The sequence below is a fragment of the Nicotiana sylvestris genome, chromosome 2, assembly GCF_000393655.2.
Source record: "Nicotiana sylvestris chromosome 2, ASM39365v2, whole genome shotgun sequence".
Lineage (NCBI taxonomy): Eukaryota > Viridiplantae > Streptophyta > Magnoliopsida > Solanales > Solanaceae > Nicotiana > Nicotiana sylvestris.
This window is the reverse complement of record NC_091058.1, coordinates 72,901,832-72,913,865: the sequence shown is the minus strand read 5'-3', so window position 1 is coordinate 72,913,865 and position 12,034 is coordinate 72,901,832. Positions and strand designations below refer to the sequence as shown.

The window sequence follows — 12,034 nt, the reverse complement described above, 5'->3', positions numbered from 1 at the left end:
ACTTTTATGATTTGGGACTGCGAACCGGTACCTCGGTAGGTCCCCATATTTGCTGTATTTTGATGACGTCCAAATCTACTACTAAAAAGTAAATGGACATGGTAACATGCAATATAATTTACCTAATTATGAGTCGGGGTTGAATCTTACAGAGAACAGTATGTAGGTGATTACGAGTGTAAGAGAATTTTCACTTGTTATGCAATGCCAAACACTAAGAAGGGTGATTGTAAAATATTATAGCTAAATGCGGAAATGTAAACTAACCTAGAAAGCAAGTAAAATGATCAATGGCTACAAGTATGGATGTATTGGGAATTACACTCAAGTAACGATCCAATGTATTTCATGATTTAACAAATATGAGAAAGTTTATGTCAATTAGCTTCGGGTAATAATTCTATATTAGCTTCTTTCGAAGACTAACAAGATTTCTTAATTAAATTATCCCTAAAATAGTTAAGAGATTAAGCACACCTGGATATGGCTACAAGTAGTACAATCCTATCCCTAGGTAGAATCTATAAAATGAGGATTAAATCCTCAAGTTCTTGTTAATTAATCTTTCCCAACCCCGAGTAATCTTTCCCAAAATTAATTTGAAGTTAATGGGCGGGCGAGCCCTAGGGTTAGCTAATCCATTTGGAAACATTAAAGAACAAGAATAATTAAAGAAACAATAACTCATTGTATAAAACATAAAAATCATTCAATACATAAGCACAACAAGATATTTAATCCACACTTTAAACATGAATATTTCCATAAAAAATATTCAAGTGTTGGATAAAATACTACACACTTAGATATACAATACAAAACAAGGAAATGAAGAAATAAGCATAAATGAGTAAGAAATTCTCAACCAAAAGCTTCAAATCTTCAAGACCCAAGTGTGTGTGCAAGAACCCTGGCTTCCAAACTTGTTCTTTCTAGTCCAAAGACTGAAAATTTAGCCTAAGATATTTGACAAATGAGCTAGGTTGTGTATTAAATGGTTTTGGGTAAAAATACGTGAAATTCTAGAACTGCCCAGTTTTTCCGCCTAGTTTCTTCTTCGCATTTTCATCAACACCTTCGCGTTCGTGAATGTTTGTTTTGATGAGCTTCACGTTTGCGATTGTACCTTCGTGTTCACAAAGGTTTGAGTTCTGCTGCTTCGCGTTTACGATGTATACTTCGTGTTCGCAAAGGTATGGCTTTCTACTTCTTTGCGTTCACGTTAGACCTTCGCGTTCGCAAAGGGTAAATCACTGGGCAGATTTTGCATTGTCCATTTTAGCTCTTTTTTGACTCATTTTCACTTGGTTTCTTCACCATCACTTCTAAATCACACACAACCTGTAAAATAGAAGTAAATGACATTAAACACACAATTTTATCAACCAAACATAGAGAAAATCTAAATTTAAAGACGAGATAAGTTGGTAAAATACCCACTTATCAAACCCCCAAACTTAAACTATTGCTTGTCCTCAAGCAATTTAACAACTAAGGACATCCTTCAATAAAATCATTAATTAAGCTCAATGACATACCAAACATCATTTCAAGTCAAAAAGGTTCAAATTAAACACATTCTAGTGACTTCGGTTGGTACCAACAATTAATCCAAAGCATATGAATCGCCAACAAATTTTCATAAATTTCATAACACCACATTAATCAAAGTAGCAACCAAGTCATGACACTAAAGCTTCAAAATTTGCCTCACTATCACAAACAATTTTCTTTTGTTCATTCCTCCCAATTGGAGATTGGATTAAGTTCATAACTCAAAATTTCATGTTCCCTCACACTTATGAGAGAATCCTAACTTATAAATTGCAATTTAAACACAAATGGGATATCAAATAGAAAGAATTAACTCTCACTCTCACAAAGATATTCAAATGCACAAAAGTAGTAACACAGGCTTGCCCTTCATGTATTTCTCCACTAATGTAGACACACTTAGTTCAAAATCAAGTAGGACTTAAAGGATTGTAATGTAGGTTTTTGGTTAAGTTAGGGCACAATTTGGATAAGAGTGACTCAAAACCTCCCTAAACACTACAATTTGCAACAATTAAAGCACACTTCCTTCAAAAATATTTTCCAACCTTTCTTCACTTTTCATTCCACACCTATTCTTCTCTTTATTCACTACTCCTTATTTTTCCTTCCTTTTTTTAAAAATATGTTTTTACCTTTTTTTTATATTACCTTTCACCTTTTAAGTAACTTTCACATCACAACTTTTCCATCCTTCACCTCCAAACTTAGGCTTTTAGCCTATGTTTACACTTTCAAAGTACTTAGGGAGGTAGGGTGCAAAAAGCTAGATCAATAAAGAAAAAAGGTGAGAGCTTGTAACATGGTTGCCAAAGAAAAAGTTTAAAGGCTCAAAATGGATTGACTAGGGAAAATATGCAAAAGTAGGAAATTTAAGGCACAATAACGGTCCAAGGAAGACCTAACATCATTTTTAAACCAAAGTAGTCTAGGATTTCGCCTTGAAGCACATTCCGGGCAAGTTCTAGACTACAAATAATGCAAAAGAACTTATAACAAATCTCACCATACATGGCACATGGAAACTCGAATGACATATAAATCCATAATCCAATTAAAACCAATGAACCCGAAGAAAATCATATATAGCCTAAAAGGCTATTTAATGAATCAAAGAGCCAAAAATAGAACCTAAAAGTCACAACAAGGATTATTACTTCAATTATTTTTTATTTTAAAAATCAAAACTTTATATGCCAAAGTTTAAATTATGTTGGTACCAAAGAAGCCACACGTTGGTTTATGGATACAAGATCATACCCAAAACCAATTTATTCACTACTAGCAACTATACTAACTAAAAAAATATATTTACCTAAAAAAAACTAAAAAATATTAATCCCTTAGGAAAGTTGTCATACCATCCATTGTAGGGAAAAATCACCCAATTCGACACAAATTATTTCCCTGAAAAAGAATCGCGACATCCAAAAAAAATCAAGGATTTTAATTAATACTACTATAAGTAAATAAAATAGCAAAAATAAGAAAATAATAAATACTAAAAAGAAAAAAAACTAATGCTAACATGCTAGAATTAAACTTCAAATTATTACTAATAAACTAAAATGTCAACCAATCTACACAAGTTCACAAAAAATGGTCATGCTTCACTTACATCCATCATATATAAATGAGTCACCCCTAACCTAAAGTGTTGCACCATCATCAATGCAACTAAACAAAACAAGATAAAATGAAGGAGGTGCTCCCTGAACCGTATCAGTCGGAGCTGGAGGTGGTGGGAAATTTGAGCTCCAAATCTGCATCATCATCGTCCTCTGATTCACGTGAGCCACAAAATGAACTCAGCTTGTGCATCATCTTGTACAAAAATATGCTTTTTCTCTTCTCATGCTCCTTGAACTTTCTCTGCCTCTTCTCAATTTTCCCTTGCCGGGCGGCTCATATTCTCCAACCTGGTGTTCATGGCCTCCATCTTGCCCGTTATTTCTTTTTGCTCTTTGATCACATCATCTATGGATAGTGGGGAGCAGTGCCAGTAGATGTGCTAGCCCTAGGTGGGCCAGTAGGAAGGCCAGCTATAAGCTGCCTAATATGCACATCTACTCCATGTATCTGACTGAATAAGTGACGCATAGTGTGAGGGTCGGACTAGAGTGGTACCATGGGGTCAAATGACCCTGGTGCAGGTGCAAAGGATCCGGCAGGATCAGTGGTGGCCTCAGAGAACTGCCCAAAAAAAGAGGATGTAACATCAACCTCCTTTTTTTCTGCTTGTCACTTGGTCCCCTTTTCAGCAAAGGATGGATCATTGTCTTTCTCGGACCTTTCTCAATATCATTTGGGCGTTTTATCACCCCGGAATCATAGCATAGTCAAGCGATCAAGGATGGTAAGAGTAGGCTCTTGGACCTCCCATGAGTGGCTTTCTTGATTTCTCGAACAATGTCCTCCCCCCACGTTCACAGGTTGTCCATCCATGATAGCAGCAATTATCAGTGCCCTCTCTGGTGTCACATCAATGTCATTTATAGAAGGCAAGACTCTTGCACAGATAATAGAGAGCCATGTCTTTGCCTCAGCTGTGAAATCATGAGAATCAACTCCCTTATGCAGTGTCATCCACTTCGGGGTTCCCCCATCATATAATTTGTCCACTAGCCACTAGTTTCCTCCAACTCTAGCTCTATCTCTGTAAACCTCATTATCGGCATTGGTAAGGCCATAAATTTCATTGATTATCTCATGGCTGAAATGGACTTGCACATCCCACACAGTAGTAACTAAGGTACCTTGGAAGTCGGTCCTCAAGCCGTTTGCAAAAAATTCCAAAACTACTATGTGGTTGGCCTCATTTGGTTGCTCGGCAAAACAAATCCACATGCTTTCTACCAATCTTGCGTAGAAGCCCGACATTTTAGCTTCAACCTTTTCCATGTTTATGCCTCTTTCCCGGACGATGGTCTTTGACAAGAGTTCATCATATTTCCACTCACATTCTGTAGATAGAAACCGTTCATGATCAAAGGGTTCCTCTTAATCAGCTTCGAGGACATGTTCTTGCTCAATTTCATTGTGTTCTGGACTCATTTTATGCTCAAAATACCTAAAAAATAGACCAATAATGCTAAAAGCTCATATAGACAATGTATTAGGAAGCATTTAGGCCAAAGAAATGGGCGAAAAAGGTTCCGTGCAGAGCTGTGCGAAGTTACTATTTTTAGAAATTTTTGGGATTGCTAGTGATTGCTCTTCGCATTCGCGAGCAGCCCATCGTGTTCGCGAAGAGCAAATGATTTAGACCTTCGCGTTCGCGAAGGTCAAAAGTTTTTGCCCCAGACATTTGCCTTCGCGTTCGCGAGAAGACCCTCGCATTCGCGAAGGTCATCTTCCTCGCCCAGACCCAGTTTTCTTTCAGGCATTTTTTCAAGCAGTTGGGGTGCCCTCTTTTCTTTGTTCGTTTTACAAACCATTGAAGAAAAAATTGTTTACCGTGAAAATGGTAATAGCAATTGAATTATTATCTGGGACTCTAAAAATACGTGATCTATTTTATGCTAGTTGTTAGGGCAGTTGATGCTAGATATGTGAAGTTTAACAGCGAAATACGAACTAAAGCAGAGTTATAATCAAACTGAGGGGCTAGCTATCCGGGCATCGGGCTAGCCGATGAAGAGCCTTGAGGTCGACGCCTGGGCTCGGGCTAGAGCTATCGGGGATAATTGGTAAGGGGCTAACAGTTAGGATATAATTGGAAGAGGCTCTTTATGGCTAATATCAAGCAATAAATGAAGAACAAGAATGAAAGTAATAAATAAAAGAGGTAGTCTCGAGCGAGTAAGTTAGAGATAAAAGAGAGAGAGAGAGAGTTGTTATTGATCTTGTGTAGAATAGTTGGAGCAACCACCTTTTCAAAGTGCCAAGGACCCCCTTATATAGGAGGGGATATCCAAACATAGTACAAGAGTGCATTAATTGTAAATGCATGGAGATGGGACGACCAGATGCGATACCAGGTTCTGCCAGTGCTATCCGTTCATCTTGGGAACTCCCCTTTCCCATACTATAGCCGTTGATACGCAATGCCCCCAGGGCCAGTACCCGATGACTCCCGAGGGTGGGTCTCTACCTTGGCTTCGAGCCTCGAGAAGCATGCCCACGAGGCGACCCAATGACGGGGAAATCGGGCCCCCGATTTTACTGCATATAGCTAGTCTCCACGTTTCTTAGAGTGAAAACGGTAAGAAACGATAAGAAACAACCTTGAATTCCTTCCTCCTTCGACGTTCTTGCAATTAGCGATGGCTACGAGGTGCCAAGATGCAACACGCACGCTGCTCCTGCAGGTTTCTGCATTGACTGTGGCAGTTGGCTGCCTCTTGGCCTCATTCAATGTGCACACAATGCTTTTATAAAGAGTCCCCTTCTTTCTTTCTATAACCCATTGCATGCCCAAACCCCTAATAAGGTTCGTTCTTCCTTTGCTTTCGTTCTCTCTTAGGAACGAACTCTTTTTCTTCCTTCAGAATCTTTTAAGGATGGCGAAAACTTCCACCTATGCTTCCGAGGAGGTTGTAGGCTCATCCTCTTTGCTTCTTTCTTAAGGCGAGGTGGATACACCTACTTGTGCTGAGGAATGCATCCCAGGATATTTTGCGATGACCTCCGATTTCAAGGTCGAGAGACCTTCCTCGAAGCCAGTGCGTCACGAGCCTATGACTCGGTATATCAGCTCGGTAACGGACGTCGGGAGAGTGAGGGCTAATTGTCGCTGGGGGGATACCATGATTGTGGAGATTCCTGCTCGGAAGGACTATATTACGGCTCACAAAACTGGCTTTATAAGTGTATATACATATCCATTCACCTTGGGGCCAGTAGGGCCATCCTCGCCCTCGATCGACCCCGTGATTCTCGACTTCTGCCGATGTTATAAGGTAACTCTAGGCCAAATTCATCCTTCATTCTGGCGCGTTGTTTATATGATCAAGAATTATTCTAACATGATAAAGGAGATGCCCTTCACCCTCAACCACCTGATCCAGATGTATAGTCCCCATCTCCTCCGAGGGGTCTTAATCAAGCTTCACTGTCGAGCCCCAAGGTACCTTTTTGCCTGCGCGGAGGAGCCCTAGAACGAAGGATGGATAAGCGGATTCGTTCGAGTGAGGAATTCTGACCTAATTCCGGCGGAAAAGATGTTGTTCCCTAAGAAGTGGAATGCTGGGCGTAAGTAAACGCGTTGTGAGGTCTTCCTTCGCTTCTCTTTGGCAATATTTCTTCAAGCATCTAACTCCATTTTTCTTGTTTTTTTAGCTATAGAATCCTACCCTAGTGCGGTTTCGGACCTCTAGGGCTGGGTTAGCCGCTTATACTCAATTTTCCCATATGCGGAATGACTGTGGTGAGATTTATCCCGAGCTCAATGGGAAGCCAAAAATCATGGTTAGCTTCGAACCTTGTTGCATATGCATATTTTGACGCAAATCGCTATTAATAGTGTTCTTTGTTCTTTGTGATTAACTTCTACATTTGTGTAGGTCTGGGGGAAGTCCCTTTGATGAATGGGGCACCACCCATTGAAGGGGACGCCCTAGTGCCTGGCGAGAAGAAGAGAAGGCAAAGGGGTTTGCTGGTCGAGCCTCCGGAGTTCAAGAGGGTTAAGGCGGAAGAATCCAAGGTTAACTTGGCAGCTCTAATCTCAAAGACGGTGGGAAACCCTCGAGCTGAAGGCGAGGGGGAAAACATCTTCCCAACAACCCTCGAGGAGCGTATAGGCTCGGCCAATCTTCGGGCCGTGGGGATGGAGGTTTCCGAACTGAAGACTGATGCCACTGTGTCCCATCTTTGCAATGGGGATGCAATGGATGGAGTATCGAGCACTACCCCCGAGTCGGCTGGTGGCCAGAATTCTACCCAAGTAGAGGCGCCCTTGGTGGGCAGTTTGAAGGGGCCCGACTTCGAGGTCTAGGGTGAACAAGGAACGAAGGCTTTAACTAGTCTCGTTAGCCTTGTGATCATTGTTGATTCACCTCAGAGAGTGATCCTACTGCTGCATAGAGTGCAAGATGCCCCGTGTGAAGAGCCTTTTGGAGTAGGTGCATTATTCAAAGGCGGAGGTGCGATCGAGAGGTTGTCGACCGTTCTCGAGGGAGGTCCAGAGGTTGATGCTTCATTTGTTTTCGACGAGATGGGCAGACTTTGCGAGCGGGTAATTTTTGCTAACCTCATCCATTGATCTGGGCTGCTCCGATCTTTGTTTTTCTAACTTGTCTTTTTTTGTGGCTTCAGGCTAAAGTGCTCTACAGCCAGGCTCTTACCCAGCACCAGGATGAGGTGAATCGTCATGAGCGTGAGAAAGCCTATCTTACTGAGCAGGTTACTCATCCCCCGTTTACTATTATTTGAATCTTTGTGAGATTCTATTGCTTTTAACGTCTCAGAACTGATTTGTGCAGTTTGAGAAGAAACATGCCCTGCTTAGAGGGGAGCTTCGGGCCAGAGATGCTGAAATTTCCGAGCTTAGTCGGTACATAAACGAAATGACTTCCGAGAGGGACACCCTCCAGGCAAGGGTAACCTTAATCGATCGTTATCTCCGGGATGCGAAGGAGGATAATGAGAAGTACAAAGGTCTCCATTCCGAACTGGTGGCTGCATTGTCTTGGATCAAAGCTGTAGTCAAGGCGCTTGTATCCTCGCACGAGGAGGGAGCTATTGTCATAAATGCTTGCGTTGAGAGGGCGTCTGAGGGGGATAGCCTGAATTTACCTCGAGCTACGGATCGTGCCTAGCCGGTTTCCCGAAAGCTGACCATTGGGGGTGTGTCAGATGGCAGCTCGGATGGTGCTAAAAATAAGGGTGGATCCCTAGGGAGAGAGGATGCCGTTGAGAAGGGGCCGCCGGGGGACTCGTACTTATTAGGGTGCAACCCTTGGGGAGCCATTGAGGATGTAGGCTCGACGATAGATTATGATACTGTTGATTTTCCTTTCAATTTTCCTGTTTGTATATAGTACTTTCATACTGGCATATGTATAAAGTGAACCCTGTGGCTTTGTTTCTTCCACTCCCCTTTTTTGTCCGGAATTTGGCTGGGTGTTCCAGTTTTTTTAGAATTGGCAAGAAACTTTAGATTCGTGATACAACCCTGGGGCTCGTTAGGCAAGCTCGGGGGCTTTTACGCCCCAGGTCGATGCGACCTTTAATGTAAACTGGCGTTAGAGCTCTTATACTTTTGCTCAACTATTTTGGGTTTAGTCTCCGAGTCGGGCTTCGACTCAAGCCCATTCGACCCTCAAGATTTTGTGATTTCAGGGGCTGGCGACAATGGCTACTATGCCTTGGGTTGAAGCAACCTTTTATGTATGTGGCCCTAAGGCTCATGAAGATGGCGACGATGGCTCTTAAACTATGACCTTGGGCATGTATAGTTAACTATTTTGGATCTAGTCTCCGAATCGGGTTACGACTCGATCTCACTTTGACCCTCAAGCTTTCAAAATTTTTAAGCTGGCAGCAGTGGCTCTTACGCTTTTGGTCGTTGCGACTGTTTAGAGTATGTGTGGCCCTGAGGCTTATTAGGCTGGTGACAATGGCTCTTACGCTTTTGCCCTTAGGCATATGTAGGCTTTGTTTTCCTTTCATTAAGGACTTTTTGAGATAATTTTGCCTGACTCATCGTCGGTTTGGGAAGAACCTCGATTTTATGTCATTTGCGGCGATGTTCGAGCACCTCGGACGGTTTAGCTCGTAGGCTGAGTAGCTTGAAGCCTTGTGATTTGGAGCTGACATGGTTGAAGCTCATTTGCCTGTTCGAGGGTAGCCTGTTTAACCGGTTCTTTTTGAAGTAGATTCGAAGTAATGGCCTGTGATTTTATAGCGATGGTCGGACGTTCCTGAGTCACATTAATTTGGCTGGTGCAGCCGTATAGACCGTAGTCATTTATTTTTGGCCCGAGCCATTTTTGATCTTGAGTATGGTAGTTTAGGCATCTACATCGAGGGTATGCCCTTTCAGGACTCTTACAAATGCAACATATAGCATAAACTTCGGGATAGAGTTTTATGCCTATAGTAAGGTCTTAAGAAATTTTCGTGCCTGTTGAGGTCTTACAGTTTTGCCATGCCTATTGAGGTCTTACAGTTTTTGTTGCTATATTAAATAGGTCTTGCTAGACCGAGTTTGCCCGCTCGGGGTCTTATGGCCTCGGGTTTTTAAGTGAATGGCAATTGGCGATAGTCTCCGAGTCATCGAGTTTGCTTAGGCTCGGAGGCCGTTACTTGTGAGCTCAGAGTTGCCTCTTTGAGGGCTTATAGGTATGGAGTTCTGACCCTGAGGCCATGCGGGTGCCGAGCTATTGACGCTAGTCTCCGAGTATTTCGGAGCGTTCTTGGCAGAGGCATCCTTGTTGTGAAAATGTTGAATTTTCTTTGGAGTACGAGATGCTTTGGCGAAAGATGTTCTTTGATTGTTTGGCATAAGTACATGTTGTTTTGTTGCTGTGAGCCCGGCTTGTGTGGATACGGCTCTTTTGACCGTTTGGCCAGGTACATTGTTTCCTATTGGTACTTAATTAGCCGTTCCCTGATTTCTCCGAGTGGACGACCTATCAATAGGGTGCCCTCCAGTGTTCGGGGTTGATTGCAAAAGAAGCCTTGCAAGCTTGTTGGGTCTTCCTTAGGCAACGCATGGTCGTTGCCTATTAAAAAACCTTTCCGGCGGAACCCTCTTCGGGGCAAAAGCTTGGTCAAACGAAAGGGGTGCAACGTTTGCTCGAGGATTTTTGCGGAGCTTTTCGATCGGATACCCTAGCAGTAGTACCGTTTTAGCATCGATATATTCCAGTTGCTCGAAAGCTCTTCTCCCTCCATGGTGCCAAGCTTATAGGATCCCTTGCCGACCATTCCGAGGACATGGTACGGTCCTTCCCTGTTCTGGCCCAGCTTCCCTTTATTAGGGTTTCGGGTGTTGAGAGTAACCTTCCTTAGGACTAAGTCCCCGATCCTAAAATACTGGAGATTTGTTCTCTTGTTATAGTATCTTTCGATTCTCTGCTTCTGGGCGGCCATCCGGATCAGCGAGGCTTCTCGCTTTTCATAGAGTAGTTCTAGGGCCATTGTCATGGCCTTAGTTTTCGAGCCCTCATTAGCGTGCTGAAATCTGGCGCTCGACTCCCCGACTTCCATTGGTATCAAAGCCTTGGTGCCGTATACTAGAGAGAAAGGTGTTTCCTCGATGCTTGACTTTGAAGTTGTTCAATATGCCCATAGCACCTCGGGCAACGTTTCTCTCCATTTTCCCTTGGCGTTCTCCAGTTTCTTCTTTAGGTTCTGAATGATGGTTTTATTCGTGGATTTGACCTGGCCGTTTGCACATGGATGATAAGGCGTCAACAATATTCTTTTGATTTTATTGTCTTCAAGGAACTGTGTTACCTTGCCCCTGATGAACTGCCTTCCGTTGTCGCACGTTATTTCGGACAGGATTCCGAATAGGCATATAATGTGATCCCATATGAAATTGATGACCTCCTTTTCTCTTATTTTTTCAAAGGCCTGTGCTTCCACCCGTTTTGTAAAGTAGTCAGTCATATAAAATGAATCTAGCCTTACCTGGTGCCATTGGCAAAGAGCCGAAGATGTCCATCCCCCATTTCATGAATGGCCATGGTGATAAAACGGAATGTAGTTGCTCGCCGGTTAGTGGATCATGGAAGCGAATCTCTGGCATTTGTCGCACTTTTGGACGAATCCTCTGATGTCTTTTTCCATGCTGTCCCAATAGCAGCCCGCTCTAATCACCTTCCGGACCAAAGAGTCGGCACTGGAATGATTCCCATAGGTACCCTCGTGGATCTCTCGAAGTATGTAATCTATGTCACCTGGCCCTAAGCATACCGCCAGGGGGGCATTGAAAGTTCTCCTATACAGAGTCCCATCTTCATCAAGTGAGAATTGGGCTGCTTTGGTTCGCAGGGCCCTCGATTCTTTTGGATCTGCCGGCAGCTTCCCATCTTTTAAATAATCAATATACTTATTTCTCCAATCCCATGTTAGACTGGTGGAGTTAATCTCTGCATGATCTTCCTCAACCATTGATTTAAACAATTGGACAATAGCTCCGGGGAGTAGGTCCTCTTCTTCAGTAGAAGATCCCAGATTTGCAAGGGCATCGGCCTCGCTGTTCTGCTCTCGAGGTACATGGACTAAGGTCCATTCTTTGAAGTGACGTAATGCGATTTGGATTTTGTCCAAGTACCTCTGCATCCTATCCTCTCGAGCTTCGTAGCTCCCATTCACCTGGCTTACTACGAGGAGCGAATCACATTTCACCTCGATGGTATGGACTCCCAAGATTTTGGCCAATTCTAAACCTGCAATCATAGCCTCGTACTCGACTTCATTGTTAGTTAATTTCGTGGTTTTTATGGATTGTCTGATTACGCCGCCAACGGGCAGCTTTAGGACTATACCGAGCCCGAATCCTCTTATGTTTGTGGCGTCGTCTGTGAAC

General features: G+C 42.8%; 1 protein-coding gene across 1 annotated transcript; it reads right to left on the bottom strand.

Annotated features, from left to right (window-relative positions):
* Positions 1 to 11,220: 11,220 nt before the first annotated feature.
* On the bottom strand, positions 11,221 to 11,787 carry LOC138885073 (uncharacterized). The gene has a single exon (XM_070165968.1). The coding sequence runs from the start codon at positions 11,785 to 11,787 to the stop codon at positions 11,221 to 11,223; it is 567 nt and encodes a 188-aa protein (XP_070022069.1).
* Positions 11,788 to 12,034: the final 247 nt, after the last annotated feature.